The following is a 17,484-nucleotide window of genomic DNA, read 5'->3' on the forward strand; positions in this document are numbered from 1 at the left end:
TTGGTCAGGGTGGATCACCGACCCTAGAGCAGACCTGACCCGGTTGGCGATTACCTTTGACAGAATTTTGTAATCTCGCAATCCTCACAGCAATGCTATAGTGGGAGTGGGTTCTCTGCATTTTTCAAGAAGCAAGTTTTTAAAGGTGGGAAGCAACTGGAAGATAATATGGGGAAATGTTTTGAGTTTTTTTTCCACTTTGGAAGAAAGCATAGAGGAGCTAAATCTTATTGAAATTGAGGAAATACAACTGCAGAAAACTATAACAGAGGGATTTGGGAGTCCCAGTGCATAAGTCACAGAAAGCTAGTATCCCAAGTTCATCAGGCAATAGGCAAATGGAACATTGCCCTTTATTTCAAAGTAGTAACACAAACAGAGGATGTTGGAAAAGCTCAGCAGAGTAATGAAAGTTAATGTTTCAGGTCCTCAGAACTGATAGTAGCTCAGAAAGTGTTAACTTATATGCAGAAGATAGGGTGGAAGAGGAGTAAAGAGTAAACAATAGGTAGTGATAGAGCCTAAAGAGAGAGAATGGTTGGACAGACAAGGGAATCGATAACCATCTGGTTGGACAGGTGAATAGCTGTTAATGGAGACTGTTAGTGGCTAACAATAAATAGTGTGTAATGGCAGACTGTGTGATACAGTGGATTCTGGATCAATGGTGCTGGAAGAGCACAGCAATTCAGGCAGCATCGAGGAGCTTATAACACAGACCCAGTGTGTGTGGTAGGAGGCTAGGACATGGGATAGTTCAGGTTCTAAAATGATTGAACACCATATTGAGTCCAGAAGGCTCAGGGTCCCCAATCGGAAAATGAGGTATTGTTCTTCCAGTTTCTGCTGAACTTGTTGTGGTTCTGTTCGCCGAGCTGGAAGTTTTTGTTGCAAACGTTTCGTCCCCTGGCTAGGCGACATCATCAGTGCTTGGGAGCCTCCTGTGAACCGCTTCTATGATGTTTCCTCCGGTGTTTATAGTGGTCTGTCCCTGCCGCTTCCGGTTGTCAGTTTCAGCTGTCCACTGTCCTGCACGTAGGCGATCGTATCCCTGAGGAGTGCGAGACTCTCAACGATCTTTCTGCCCGGCACAGCACAGGTTTGGTCAGGGTGGATCACCCTGATCCAGGTCGATGTGTTTGTTGATGGAGTTGGAGCACTGTATCAAGCCTGAGACAGAGATGTTGGCCAGGGAACAGGGTGTGTTAAAGTGGCAGGCAACTAGAAACTCAGGGTCTTTCTTTGCAGGCAGACCATTGATGTTCTGTAAAGCGGTCACCCAGTCTACGCTTCGTCTCCCAAATGTAGAGGAGACTACATTGTGAGCAGCAAATGCAGCAGACTAGATTATGAGGAATGCAGGTAAAGTGCTGCTTCACCTGGAAGGTAAGTTTGGGCCTTTGGATACTGAGGAGGGAAAAAGTAAATGGGCAGGTGTTACACCTTCAGCAGTTTAGATTAGATTAGATTAGATTACAGTGTGGAAACAGGCCCTTCGGCCCAACAAGTCCACACCGACCCGCCGAAGCGAAACCCACCCATACCCCTACATTTACCCCTTACCTAACACTACGGGCAATTTAGTATGGCCAATTCACCTAACCTGCACATCTTTGGACTGTGGGAGGAAACCGGAGCACCCGGAGGAAACCCACGCAGACACGGGGAGAACGTGCAAACTCCACACAGTCGGTCGCCTGAGTCGGGAATTGAACCCGGATCTCTGGCGCTGCGAGGCAGCAGTGCTAACCACTGTGCCACCGTGCCACCCACCAGTTGTAGAGGAAGGTACTGGGAGGGTGTTGGGAGTGAAGGAAGAGTGAACCAGGATGTCCCAGAGGGAACAATGCATGTGGAAGGTGGACAAGGGAGGGGGCGGGACAGGGATATTTGTGTTGTGATAGTATCCTGTTGGAAGTGGTAGAAATGGTGGTTGTTGACCTTCTGGATGTGGATGCCAGTAGGATGGTAGGTAAAGACAAGGGGAGCTCTATCGATGTTGCAGCGGGGAAGAGAGAGGGTGAGGGAGCAAGTGTGGGAGATAGGTCTGACCCAGTTGAGAGCTTTGTACCCTGGTGCTGGGAATCCTCTGTTGAGGAAGAAGGTGGACATTTTGGAGGCTCCATTGTTGAAATTGACCCCATGGGAACATATCCAATGGAGGCAGAGGAACTGGGAGAATGGAATAGAGCATTTTCCGGAAACGATGCAAGAATGTATAGTTCCGGGTAGCTGCGGGAAATGGTGGGTTTATAGTGGATATTAGCGGCCAGTCTATCCCCTGAAATAGAAACAGAGGTGCGGAGGAAGGGAAGGGAGGAGTCAGAGGTTGTTCAGATGAAAGTGAGGGCAAGGTGGAAATTAGAAGCGAAATCAATGAACTTTTCCAGTTCCGGATAAGAGAGTGAAGCAGCGCTGATGTTATCATCGATATATCAGAGAAAGAGTTGTGGATGTGGGCCAGAATAGGACTGAAACAAGGAATGTCCCATGTGATCCACAAAGCGACAGACATGACTGGGGCCCATGCGGGTACCTATGACCACCCCTCTGACCTGAAGAAAATGAGAGGAGTTGAAAGAGAAGTCAATGAGGATGAGGTTGGCCCAGCAGAGGACAGTAGCGGTAGGTGGGGATGGTTCAGGCCCTTGCTTCAGGAAGAAGTGGAGAGCCCTGAGGCCATCCTAGTTGGAGACGTACGTGTAACGGGATTGCACATTCCGGTAAAGGATGGAGCCTGCACACTGGGAATTTGGAACTGGCCTAAAGTGTCAGAAGAATCATGGATGTACATGGGTAGGGACTGGACCAGGAGAGAAAAAACTGAGACAAGGTAGGAGAAGTGAGTTCTGTGGAGCAGGAACAGACTGTAATAATAGGTCTGTCTGGGCAGTGCTGTTTGTGAATTTTTGGAAGGAGGTAGAAGCGAGCTGTGTGGGGCTGGGGGGACTATTAACTTGGATGCGGGTGAGATCACCAGTCGAAAAGAGGTCAGTGACTGTGGTTGATACAATGGCCTGAGGTGTCATGGTCCAGGGGAAGGTAGGAGGAGGTATCTTAGCTCTGGTACTCAGCCACTGTAGAGTTCAGTATGCCGGATGACAACAGCACTACCCTTATCGGCAGGTTTAATAACAAAATCTGGGTTAGATCTGAGCGCACGGAGTACAGTCAGTTCAGAGGGAAATAGGCTGGTTTGGAGGGGGGGGTGCGGAGTAATTGAGGTGACTAGTGTCACGTCAATAGTTCTCAATGAACAAATTAAATGCAGGGAAAAGGCCAGAGAAAGGGGTGTAGATGGAGGGAACATGTTGGACCTATGTGAGTTCAATAATTTTAGGGCCTGAACTCTAGCATGGCCTAGCAGCCTACCACTCACATCAGACCTTGTTATCCCATAGTGTTCCATTACACAGTTCCTATCGTTAGCCTCTAACCGTGTCCATTAACAGCTATTCACCCTCTCAACCAGATCATTATTGACTCCTTTGTTCAACTGTTCTCTCCCTTTGGGCTCTATCCTGATCTATTGTTTACTCTTTACCCTTCCTTCCCCCTCCCACCCTATCTACTGTATATAAGCAGTCGTTCTCTGAGCTACCATCAGTTCTGAGGAAGTCACCGGACCCGAAATGTTAACTGATTTCTCTTCACAGGTGCTGCCAGACCTACTGATCTTTTCCAGCAATTTCCATTTTTGTTTCTGATTTACAGCATCCGCAGTTCTTTCTTACAAAAGTAGCAAGTCTTGTTAAAACTTTTCAATGCTCTGTTTAGATCACAGGTGGAATACTGTGAATAGTTTTGGATCTTTTATCTAAGGAAAGGTATGCTGGCATTGAAATCAGTCACAGGGAGCATTCACTCGGTTGATTCCAGGTATATTTATTCTAATTTTATTGGTTAGGAAGATTGGCTGAGCAATCTTCTAGTGCAGGAGCATTGTCTGTGTTGTAAATAAGCTGGGAGAGCTTGGCCAAGGAGTGGTTATTCCTCGCAGGAGGGCTATAGAATTGCAGCCAAGTTGACGTTAGGATCCACAGCCTTCACTGTAGCAAATGCAGTCAGTCACATCTTATGTCATGTTGGTTACTCTAGAAAAACCCTGTATAGCTCCAGGATTACAATAGGATATTTATTAAACATTTTTAAGAGGCACTTCCATCTTGGCAGGTACTTTAAATGTTAAGCCCATGCTACTTTCAAGTTATTGTAGTGATGTTTGTGCAGTGCAATAAGATATTTAACATAAATCATCATCTCATTGCTTATTTCTGAAATGCACTTGTAAAATCCAGTGTTCTGCTTGTTGCAGTTTGTTTTATAAATCTTTCCACTAACGTAAGAAACTGAAAGCATCTGTGTGCAGACCATTTAATGTGACTCTAGTAGGAATTCATTTCTGAAAACTGAATTTTACAGTAAGTGATTAAATATGTCATCCAATTGTAGAGACAGAAGTTGTGTATGTGAAAATAATAGGCTGTGATTCTACTATAATACTAGATGCAACAAATGTAGATCAGAAAATATAACTAATGTACTGTCTACAGTATGAGGTGTCACTTTTCTTTTGGAATGTCTAGTTGATTAGCTGACTAGGAATTATGATGCTTCATAAACAAAAAAATAAAATTAATATTTTTTAAAAATACCAAAATGATATTTATTTTTGCAGTGTAGAGCATGAAGGCATGTGTAGTGGAATGAACATAGGTTTTGGATTTGTAATATCACTTTAATGGTAAAATGTATAATTGAAGCCTGCGCTGTGGCAATTGCTGACTGGTAATCTTTTCTTTTTAGTATTTCAATAGACAATCACCAATCATGTGCGGCACCTTCAAATGCTGATTATATTAGCTCCAGTATGTGTTCGGTTGCCAGAAGGACCTGATGGATTACTCCACAATTACACAAAACAGTCCAATACATTTCCAGAAAACGGCAGACTGAACTTAATCTCACCTCTCAATCTAACATGTCCTAAAGCCCATGACAAAGACTTCATATCAATTTAACTTGTCTGGATTAGATGATTGGAACAGACGATAGTTAGTACATTCTGTACCACAAACTAACAAATCTTGAGGAAATAATATTTAGTCCTAGAGATGTACAGCAAGGAAACAGACCCTTCGGTCCAACTCATCCATTCCGACCAGATATCCTAACATAATCTAGTCCCATTTACCAGCTCTTGACCCATATCCCTCTAAACCCTTCCTATCCATTTACCCATCCGAATGCTTTTTAAATGTTGTAATTGTACCAGCCTCCATCACTTCCTCAGGCAGCACATTCTATACACACACCACCCTCTGCGTGAAAAAGTTGCCCCTTAAGTCCCTTTTTAAATTTTTCCCCTCTCACCCTAAACCTATGCCATCTAGTTCTGGACTCCCCCACCCCAGAGAAAATACCTTGTCTATTTACCCTATCCATGCCCTTCATGATTTTATAAACCTCTATAAAGTCACCCCTCAGCCTCTGACGCTTCAGGGAAAATAGCCTTAGCCTATTCAGTCTCTCTCTTTAGCTCAATCCTTCCAACCCTGGCAACATCCTTGTAAATCTTTACTGAACCCTTTCAAGGTTCACAACATCCTTCCTATAGCAGGGAGACCAGAATTGCACGTAGTATTCCAAAAGTGACCTAACCAATGTCCTGTACAGCCGCAACATGACCTCTTAACTCCTGTACTCATTGCTCTCACCAATAAAGGAAAGCATACCAAATGCCACCTTCGCTATTCTATCTACCTGCAACTCCATTTTCAAGGAACTATGAACCTGCACCCCAAGGTCTCTTTGTTTAGCAACACCCCCCATACCATTAAGTGTATAAGTCCTGTTCTGATTTGCTTTTCCAAAATGCAGCACCTCCAGTTTATCTAAATTAAACTCCATCTGCCACACCTCAGCCATTTGGTCCGTCTAATCAATATCCCATTGTACTCTGAGGTAACCTTCATTGCAGTCCACCACACCTCCGATTTTGGTGTCATCTGCAAACTTACTAAGTATACCTCCTATGTTCACATGCAAATCATTTATATAAGTGACAAAAAACAGTGGACCCATCACTGATCCTTGTGGCATGCCACTGATCACAGGCCTCCAATGTGAAGAGCCATGCTCTGTCTTCTACCTTCAAGCCAGTTCTGTTTCCAAATGGCTTATTCTCTCTGTATTCCATGAATCTAACCTTGTTAACCAGTCTACAATGAGGAACCTTATTGAACGCCTTAGATCACATTCACTGCTCATCAGTCCCCCCTGTTACTTATTTGAAAAACTCAATCAAGTTCGTGAGACATGATTTCCCACGCACAAAGCCATAATGACTATTCCTAATCAGTCCTTCCCTTTCCAATTGCATGTAAATCCTGTCTCCCAGGATTCCCTCCAACAACTTGCCCTCCACCGATGTCAGGTTCACTGGTCTATAGCTGGCTGGCTTTTCCTTACCACCTTTCTTAATAGTGACACCATGTTAGCCACCATCCAGTCATCTGGTACCTCACCTGTGACTATCGATTATACAAATTTCTTGCGTGCCAATTGAATTTTAATGAATCTATTGTGATACCCTAATGCTTTCCACACTTGCAGGAAAATCGACATTTTGGGCAAAAGCCCTTCTTCAGGAATGAGGCTGGGAGCCTTGGGGGTAGAGAGATAAATGGGAGGGGGGTGGGAGGCTCCCAGCCTCATCCCTGAGCAAGGACATTTGCTTGAAACATTGATTTTAATGCTCCTCGGATGCTGCCTGACCTGCTGCGCTTTTCCAGCACCACACTCTTGACTCTAATCTCCAGCATCTGCAGTACTCACTTTCGCCCAGATTTTTCAATCGAGAACCCAGCCAATTTCTCAACTAGGACATCGAGGAACGGGAGCTCAATGTAGTTTGATTTCACATGTAAATTTGCACACAGGATGGAGCCCACTACAATATCTTTACATGCAGCTATGGATTCAAATATAACAATTACTAATGTGCATATACACAATATGCTAAATTTACTATAATTGTTAATATTGGATCTTAGTTTTGACAGAATTTCTCTCTCTTATATATGACTGATATGAATGGGTTATAGGAGCGAGCATCAATATTCACCTAATGTTCAGGTAATTACTTTCAAGAGTTAGAAATTTAACCCTTTCGGACTGAAGGTGCTCTTTGCATCAAAGATAAATTATGTAAACATTATGATTTTTTGCATTTTTGTAGATATAAAACTTTGCACTATGTGGTCAATATGATTATCCATTGGCAGATTAATTAACAGTTATCCAAAATAATCTTCTGAACTACATGGGACCTCATCCTTTCGCTTGTGAATAGACAAAGATTGCGCGTTGCAAGTAAACTGCGCACAAATGATTGATTTTGATTAAAGGTGATCATATAGCAATGAAGATTGGGTGATATCTCCAGAAATTTTACTTTATAAACCTATATTTAAGTGCCATAATCAAAATGTTGCAGAAAATGGATTTGAAAGCACTTTAAATAAAATAAATTAAAAAGGACTTATTCTTGTCCAGAGCTCAGCTGGTGAATTATGAAACTGTTTGATGAAGAACATTTAAATTGTGTGTGTTTTTTTAATTCCTGTAGAGATCAAGAAACATGTATTGGAGGACTGTAAGACAGAAGGAGAGTGGAAGGTATGGCAAAGACTTGATTGTTCATATTAAGAGTGATACATATTTGAATAATCTTGCCCTTTCTAAAGAATAAGTAATTGACAACTTGTCTGTTGAATCTGGTATGTCAGCCAGTATGTAGCATCATGGACTGATTGAATTTGGATTCCCATTCCCACTCTGTGTGACATTTGAAATGTCTGTGATGCTGAATGGGGTGGGGAAAATCATCCTGTACAGATCTTAGATGCCCAGTCGAGGCAATGGAGGAGCAGGAACTGTCTGCTCCTCCCTTTTTGGAGGTGAAAAGTGTGGGTTCAAAATTTCTTCAAAAGAGGATAAAAGAGGAGCTTGGAAACTTTGTGGGAGTCTCATGCTTATTTTCAAAAATCACTTAATACAAGAGCCTTATATATTGAATGAAATGAGTCATTTTTGGAGTATTAATAGAATCCACTATATGTATACCAATAGCATATCATAAAATATCAAGCATTGATAACCTTATCAAGTGTGATATTGAAGGAGGAGCTGCTCACTTACTGGAATCATCAAAGATCTATCCAACCCAATCAGAGTGCACTGTCAATCTTGGTTTATCCAGGTATATTTGGAAAACACAAATTTGTAATGGCTTGCAAATATGTGAATTAATTTTGTATTCAGGGATGCATATTCTGTAGTCACTTAAGTTGTATAATTTGAATGTACATGGTCTAGTTACTTCATTAACAGTAATTGCACTAATTATGCAAACAACTTTCGGATGTTTCAAGATGAAAGATATGAAGTTTCGAGTTCTTTTTTTCTTAGTAACTGCTGAGATCTAAATTTGTACTGCAAATTTAGTTGTCTGTATTACTTCTCGTCAAATCTGAATAACCTTGAATGCCCCTTGAAGCATCTCTGTGAAAATACATTTTATGAACTGTCTTGATCCTTGGCTCTTGTGACTGTCCATAAATTCAGCATTGCTTTTGTGTGACATTAAACATCTCTGAAACAAAGGTTGAAAGGAATCACAAAGATTGTGAGAGGTGTATTAGTTGGTAGCTCTGGACTTTTTTCCTGCACTTGCTGCATGTTCAGAGTTCATAACAAAATTGAGCCAGACCCATAGAATAGCACTGAGCTCAATAACCTGGGCAGGCAAGTACAGAGACAGCAGTGGGAGAAATGTGTTAATGGACTGTGAATCAATTGAAAACATGGCTAAGCTAGTTCATTGAGCAGAGAGAATAATGGGGATTTGTTTGCATTTGCTTAATTCAGTTTTGATTTAGAGTGTAAGCTTTTTGAATTATCCAAGACTTGGATAATGGAAACTCTTTATCATAATAGAAAGTGATATTTATGTTTTAAAATGACCCACTTAATTCTTAAAAATCACACAACACCAGGTTATAGTCCGACAGGTTTAATTGGAAGCACACTAGCTTTCGGAGTCCCGCTCCTTCTTCAGGTGGTTAATGTTGATGCTGCAAGAGGCCTCCACCTGATGAAGGAGCAGCACTCCTGTTGGACTATAACCTGGTGTTGTGTGATTTTTAACTTTGTACACCCCAGTCCAACACCGGCATCTCCAAATCACACCTAATTCTTGAAACCTTGGTGAGACATTGACCTGTTTACCACATGATTGATCAAGTTGTTGCTTACTACTGGTATCCTTAGACTTTCTTCTTCTACTCTACTTCTCTTTGATATTCAAACCCATTAATTATCATAATGTAAGAAAATAGTCAGAATTCTCAGCAGGCCAGGCAACAGCTGTGAGAGAGAATGTTAATGTTCCAGATCGATGACTTGCTGTCATTTCCCCCTCTATCTTTGCAGATGCTGCCTGACCCTCTTGTGCATTTCCATCATTTCTGTTTTTAATTTGATTGGCAGCATCTACAGTATCTTACCTTTGTTCTGGGAACCTATACCTTCTCCTGTGATAGTAATTATAGTAAAGACTGAAGTTTGGTAAGCAGTTCGCATATTGTGATTATTAATGTTACAATTGTACTTTCAAAAAAATTCATTCACAGGATGTAGACATCATTTGGCTAAGCCTTGATCATCCCTGAGGAGATGGTGGTAAGGCACTAATCCAGAATCTGGTTTCCAGCATCTGCAGTCATTGTTTTTATCTTCGTTAACTGTTGCAGGCCTTGGGTGAAAGTACACCCACAGTGCTACTAGGAAAGGAGTTCAGGGACTTTGATTCAAACACTTGAACTTGAGATCTTGTAGATTGCACAAAATCAGTTTAAGAATGTCTGCTTCATATATTAATTTTATATATAATATATACAACATTTGGCACTATAGAGTGGTAGTGATCTATCTTTTCTGTTGATGGCTGGTGGAAGCCATTCTCCCCACACCCTCTTGCAATATTTGTAACAATGCACTGAGTAAGCCTACCAAGAACCACTGGATAATGTTAAGTTTGATCCTTGATCTGTTATTTAGCTGATTTTTGGCTACTGTGACATAGACTCATAGAGTCTTAGAGATGTACAGCACGGGTGGGTGGCATGGTGGCACAGTGGTTAGCACTGCGGCCTCACAGCGCCAGAGACCCGGGATCAATTCCCGCCTCAGGCGACTCTCTGTGTGGAGTTTGCACATTCTCCCCGTGTCTGCGCGGGTTTCCTCCGGGTGCTCCGGTTTCCTCCCACAATCCAAAAATGTGTAGGTTAGGTGAATTGGCCATGCTAAATTGCCCGTAGTGTTAGGTGAAGGGGTAAATGTAGGAGTATGGGTCTGGGTGGTATATGCTTCGGTGGGTCGGTGTGGACTTGTTGGGCCGAAGGGCCTGTTTCCACACTAAGTAATCTATCTAAGGAAACAGACCCTTCAGTCCAACACGTTCATGCCGACCAGATATCTAGTCACACCTGCCAGTACCTGGCCCATATCCCTCCAAACCCTTCCTATTCATATACCCATTCAAATGCCTCTTAAATGTTGCAATTGTACCAGCCTCCACCACTTCCTCTGGCAGCTCATTTCATACACGTACCACCCTCTGCGTGAAAAAGTTGCCCTTTACGTCTCTCATATCTTTCCCCTCTCACCCTAAACCTATACCCTCTAGTTCTGGACTCCCTGACCCCAGGGAAAAGACTTTGCCCATTTACCCTTTGCAGCAGGGTGGGTGAGAAACCTGACTGGACCCCAACTCCTAATCACTTCCAGGAATTTCTTTTGGGATATGTTTAAGGGAGCATCATGAAATGACAGGATAAGGGCAGTTACGAACCCCTCGGCTCCCACAAGTCAACAGTTTGCCATCTCATTACTGAGAGTTATACAATACAGGGTACCTGCTTCAAGGTGATGTGTTTCTGTGGAGTCACACTCAAGTGATTTAAGAGGAGAAACGCACAAATAAAAGACTAGTGGAGTCTGGAGGCAATGAATTTACATAGTGTTACACTTGCTGCCTATTTCAACAATTAGCTTGCTGTAACTTCAGATAGCTATATTGCAAGATAGTTAAGCTGTCATTTTTTTTTTAACTTGCAGATACTTATTTTGGACCATTATACCACAAAGCTGCTTTCCTCTTGCTGCAAGATGTCTAATGTTATGACTGAGGGGATTAGTGGTATGTACTTACATTAAGAACTCTTGTTTTATGATTGCGTACTGCATAATTTTGTATTTTCTTTGTTATTATTGCCTTTTCGTTTTAAACTCACCTGCTACATGACTCAGAAGGAAGACCTATGACAACTGTTTTAAAAATTTATTTTGTTGTCCTTCGTCTGCTTATTGTTTTGGTTTTAATTTCCCACTTAGTATTTTCTGTCTTGGCGTATAACAACAGGCTTTCAGGCTCAGTTTTTGAGTTCAACAATTTCTCTCCCAATTTCTCTTAATTCTTCTGAAAACAGTTGTTATGGGTGATTGTGATATTTACACCTTCCCTAAACTGCTCTTTTTGTTCCTTTATTTGTCCCATTACCATTACCTCTTGCCTTGCACCATCACTGTTGTTCTCATTTATCACAGAGGGGGTGTTCTCTTCTCACTTTTTCCTGCCTCTGTGTCTGTTTGAAATCTGTTGCATTCCGAATTTTTTGTTTTATTCAGCTCCGTTGAAAGGCTATCAACCTGAAACATTTAACTGTGTGTTTTTCTCTCTCTTTCACACTAAATGTTGCCATATTTGCTGAGTATTTCTATCATCACTGTTTATGTCAATCTAGATTTGGAGGTGCCGGTGTTGGACTGGGGTGTACAGAGTTAAAAATCTCACAACATCATGTTATAGTCCAACAGGTTTATTTGGAAGCACACTAGCTTTCTGAGCACTGCTCCTTCATGTGGTTGTGGAGACACAGATTGTAAGACACAGAATTTATAGCAATAGTTTACAATGTGATGTAACTGAAATTATATATTGAAAAAGACCTGGATTGTCTGTTAAGTCCCTCATCTTTTAGAATGACCATGTTGGTTTCAGTTCTTTCATATGTAAATCCTAGAACTTTTTAAAAGTTACATTCTCAAGTGAACTTTAACAATAGGTGCCATGTCGGCCCAAACAATGCATTAAAGGTGGGAGGTGCCCTATGTGAGACTGTGCCCTAATGTTCAGACTGATTCTATATCTAAAAATGGGATTTACAGAATCTTGCGTGGATTCATGCAGTTTTTGAGCAAAATAAAATGTAATTCTGCAAGTACAAATTCATCCCACAAACCCCACAGAGGTTCTCTGACTATGTCAAAGGCATCTTGAAACCCATCGTACAGGGGACCCCAGCTTCTGTTATGACACAACAGATTTCTTACAGAAACTCAGCACCCACGGACTAGTCGAACTGGGGGAGCATTCCTCATCACAGTGGACGTTTTGGCACGCCACACCAGCAGCCCTCACAATGGCAACAGCCTCAGTACTCAACACCAACAACTGCCAATCTCTGAGCACCATCCTGCAACTCATCTGGTTTATCCTCGACCACAACATTTTCACCTTTAACAACCAGTTCTTCATCCAGACACAAGGAACAGCCATGGGGACCAAATTTGCACCCCAATATACTAACATTTTCATGCGCAGGTTCGAATAAGACTTATTTATGCAGGACCTCCAACCAACACTGGTATAGAGTCATAGAGATGTATTTTGATGACATTTTCTTCCTCTGGACTTATGGCAAGAAGTCACTGAAACAACTACACAGTGATATCAACTGGTTTCATCCCACCATCAAACTCACCATTGGACTACTCTCTCGTATTGGTCTCATTCTTGGACACATGCATCTCCATCAAGGATTGGCACCTCAGCACCTCACGATGCTACACTTCTCCAGCTTCCACCTGAAACATGTTAAAACAGCTATCTCCTACAGACAAGCCCTACGCGTACATAGGATCTTTTCAGATGAGGAGGAATGTGACAGGCACTTGGATGTACTCAAGGATGCCTTCATAAGAACAGGGTACGATGCTCAACTCAGCGACCGCCAGTTCTGACGTGCCAAGCGAGAAACTGTAATGACCTCCTCAGGAGACAGACACGAGCTGCAACTGACAGGGTACCTTTCGTTGTCCAGTACTTCCCAGGATCCAAAAAAACTACGCCATGTTATTCGCAGCCTGCAACACATTAGCAATGAGGATGAGCACCTCGCCAAGACCTTCCCCACGCTTCCACTTCTTGCCTTTAAACAGCCACTAAATCTCAAACAGATCATTGTTTGTAGCAAACCGGCCGGCTTTCAGGACAACACCATACAACCTTGTCACGATAGACGCTGCAGGATGTGTCAGACCGTCGACATGGATACCACCATGGGGACACCACCCACCATGTACGCAGCAGGTACTCGTGACTCAGCCAACGGTGTCCATCTCCTACGCTGCAGGTAAGGATGCCCTGAGGCATGGTACATTGGTGAAACCAAGCAGAGGCTATGGCAATGGATGAGTAGGCACTGCACACCAATCAACCGAGAGGAGTGTTGCCTCCCAGTTGGAGAACACTTAAGCAATCTGGGATATTCGGCCTTTGACCTTTTGGGTGACCATCCTCCAACGCGGACTTCGGGACAGGCAACAATGCAAAGTGGCCGAGCAGAGGTTGATAGCCAAGTTCGGTATCCGTGGGGATGGCCTCAATCCTGGGTTCATGTCACACTACAGGTGACCCCACACCCCTTCTCTCATGGACAAGCTCTCATACACTTACACCAGGTTATAGTCTAACAAGTTTATTTGGAAACAGTAGCTATTGGAGCACTGCTCCTTCATTAGGTGGTTGTGGTGTATAAGATCGTAGGACACAGAATTTATAGATTCTAAAAGATGAGAGACTTAACAAACAATTCAGGTGTTTTTCAATATATAATTTCAGTTACATCGCACTGTAAACATTGCTATAAATTCTGTGTCCTACGATCTTATACTCCACAATCACCTGATGAAGGAGCAGTGCTCCGAAAGCTAGGGCTTCCAAATACACCTGCTGGACTATAACCTGGTGTTGTGTGATTTTTATCAGAGTAGATCGATTGCACCTTTTGCAAATAAGGAAGATTAGTGTCTGAGATAAGGATGTTATCCTCCTCACATTAAGCAGTGACCCCAATCTGTCAACTCACCTATCTTTATTATAAAAGGGCCCTAAATTGAAGGAAAAACAGAATAAAGTGAAAGTCGAATTAGAGTAGCCATACAACAACAATGCTGATTCATCTCCTGTCCTAAATCAGTTTTATGTTGAAGCACTGTGGAGAGTTTTTATCCTTTTGGTGATTCTGATTGTGATAGTTTGCAAAACAATTAATGTGTGGTGACAGTAAGTTACCAGTTTTGTGCCAGAAATATGTTTATTTGACTTTAACAAATCAAATTTTTAAAATGTTATCCAAGATGGCACACCTCTGCTGGAGAGGTAGCCTCGTTTTATGTCCCTTGATGAACTTTATCGTGTTTGAACAAAATTCAAAAAATAAGCCACTAAGATAAAACTATGTCTGGATGAATCGTTTCTGCATGCTGTGCTGGGAGAGTGCTACGTTATCAGCAGTGCTGCCCTTCAGAGGGGTTTCAGCCCAATGTCGAGAGTGTGGTGCTAGAAAAGCACAGCAGGTCATGTAGCATCTGAGGAGCAGGAGAATCCTGATGAAGGGTTATGCCTGAAATGTCGATTCTCCTGCTCCTTGGATACTGCCTGGCTTGCTGTGCCTTTCCAGCACCACACTCTCGACTCTAACCTCCAGCATCTGCAGTCCTCAGTTTCTCCTTTCACTCCAATCTGCCAATTCCAGTCCCAATGCATTTCTCCCAATGCATTGGGCAAGGTTCCTCTTGCAGTGAACATTAACAAAACTAGATTACTTAAATAAATGCAAGGTAGTGTGGATGCTGGAGATCTGAAGTAAAAGCAGAAGGTGCTGGAAAAACTCTTCAGGTCTGGCAATATCTTGAGAGACAAAAACAGGGTTTAGGATTAGAGTTCAATGACTTTTCATTGAGTGGTTATCTGGTTGATGTCTATGGTTATAAATAAAAATGAAATTATATCTTTTTTTTATCCCTGACATGAAGGCAGTCAAATTGTTCCCTTGGTATTGTTACTCAGGAAGGAGATGCAGAGGATGTCCATTTTATCCCTTCTAAATGGTGCAGTAACCTGCATGAGAAGTTGATGTATTCCTATGAATGAAATGTTCCTTTCTTCTAAGCTGATGTTTTGTGTTTACATTGTGCATGCTGGAATACAAACAAAATTCTCTTTGGAACTGTTTGTATTAAGTAGGAATAAGTTGGGAAATGTTGCAATTGTACAAGGCATTGGTAAGACTGCCTCTGGCCTACGGTGTACAGTTTTGAACCTCTTACTTAAGAAAAGGTTATAATTGAATTGGAGGCAGTTCAGAGAATTCACTGGATTAATTCCGGAGATGAAAGGCTTGTTAAATGTGGAGAGTTTGAGCAGTTTAAGCCTATACTCACTAGAATTTATAAAGACGAGAGAAGATCTAATGGTATGCAAGATGCTAAATGGAACTGACAAAGTAAACTTAAAGTGGATGTTTCCCCTTTGTATGGCAATTTAGAATGTGAGGTCGCAGTTTTAAGATAAAGGTGACAGATTTAAAATGGATGCGGAAGAATTACTTCTCCCAGATTTGTAGAATTCACTGCCCCAGAGTGTAGTGATCGCTGGAACCCTAAATAAATTTGAGGAAACAGTCAGTAACAGGGATTGGGCAGGAAAGTGGAGTTGAGACCAAGATGAGATCAGCCATGATTGTATTAAATGGTGTTCTTAACTTTTATAAGTACTGTTAATATGTGCCGCATATCAGTTTGTTCCAGTCCGGTCTCCCCTGGAGCTGGTGCTGCATGTTGTGGTATGACCCTTTTGCCAGTCTTAGATACTTGTTCCAAATGATTATTTTGTTATGTCAGCTTACACAGTAAATGTAAAGTAGGGTATTGTTCCTTGGGAGAGTGTCTATCCTACCATACCCATCTGTCCAGTGTCCACAGTATTAACAGGAGAGTGGCTGCAGAGATTCAGATGGAATCGCCTGGCATGTGACTTCACAAGGTTTATGTTGGCTGACAATTATAAATCTGCTTGTGACATAGGAGTTACATATGATTTTTGTAGATCTACAGTCTATTCTCTGAATATTTCTTTTCACAGTTGTTGAAGACCTACACAAGAGCCGTGAACCAATTCCAAACTCCAAGGCTATCTACTTCATTACTCCAACAGAAAAGGTATAACTTTCAGGATAAATTGGGAAGTCTTCCAGGAGGAGTGTGCTTTTGATTCAGTATTTTTGAGCCACAATTCAGCATATTTATCTTCACTGCGCCTGCTGAACATTTCACTCCTAAATGGGCCAGAGGAGGAGAAACATTTCTACGAATAATTTGTAATAACTTGGTTCGGATCTCCTGATTGGGGGGAAGGTAATTGTTGTTGCTCTGTCCCCTGAAAGATGCATGTGTGACCCATCTGAGGTCCTGGCACTGAGTATAGGAAGGATGTTGTGAAACTTGGAAGGGTTCAGAAAAGATTGACAAGGATGTTGCCTGGGTTGGAGATTTTGAGCTACAGGGACAAGCTGAATAGGCTAGGGCTATTTTCCCTGGCGCGTTGGAAGCTGAAGGGTGACCTTATAGAGGTTTATAAAATCATGAGGGACATGGATAGGATAAATAGACAAAGTCTATTCCCTGGGGTGGGGGAGTTAAGAATTTGGTTCAGGGTGAGAGGGAAAAGACTTATAAGGAACCGAAAGGGCAACTTCTTCATGCAAAGGGTCGTGCATGTATGGAATAAGCTGCCAGAGGAAATGGTGGAAGTATAATTACAAGATTTTTAAAAGCCATCTGGATGGGTACATGAATAGGAAGGGTTTAGAGGGATGTGGGCCAAATGCTGGCAAATTGGAGCAGATTAATTTAGGATATATGATCAGCATCGATGAGTTAGACCCTTCGGTCCAACTCAGTTTCCATGCTGCACATAGAGCCTTGGAGATGTACAGCATGGAAACAGACCCTTCGGTCCAATACGTCCATGCCGACCAGTTACCCCAACCCAGTCTAGTCCCACCTGCCAGCACCTGACCCATATCCCTCCAAACACTTCTTATTCATCTACCTGTCCAAATGCCTTTTAAGTATTGCAATTGTACCAGCCTCCACCACTTCCTCTAGCAGCTCATTCCATACACGCACAACCCTCTGCATGAAAAAGTTGTCCCTTAGGTCTCTTTTATATCTTTCCCCTCTCACCCTAAACCTATGCCCTCTAGTTCTGGACTCCCCCAAGCCAGGGAAAAGACT

At 42.3% G+C, this 17,484-nt stretch overlaps 1 protein-coding gene across 1 annotated transcript in view; it reads left to right on the forward strand.

Annotated features, from left to right (window-relative positions):
* Nucleotides 1–17,484, forward strand: part of stxbp3 (syntaxin binding protein 3) — a 64,430-nt gene that overhangs the window by 3,007 nt on the left and 43,939 nt on the right. Inside the window, exons 2-4 of the mRNA XM_043699711.1 lie at nt 7,631–7,680; nt 11,182–11,263; nt 16,331–16,407. Of these exons, the coding sequence (XP_043555646.1) occupies nt 7,631–7,680; nt 11,182–11,263; nt 16,331–16,407 (209 nt within the window). The remainder of the gene's footprint in view (nt 1–7,630; nt 7,681–11,181; nt 11,264–16,330; nt 16,408–17,484) is intronic.

This window comes from Chiloscyllium plagiosum, chromosome 11 (assembly GCF_004010195.1).
Source record: "Chiloscyllium plagiosum isolate BGI_BamShark_2017 chromosome 11, ASM401019v2, whole genome shotgun sequence".
Taxonomy (NCBI): domain Eukaryota; kingdom Metazoa; phylum Chordata; class Chondrichthyes; order Orectolobiformes; family Hemiscylliidae; genus Chiloscyllium; species Chiloscyllium plagiosum.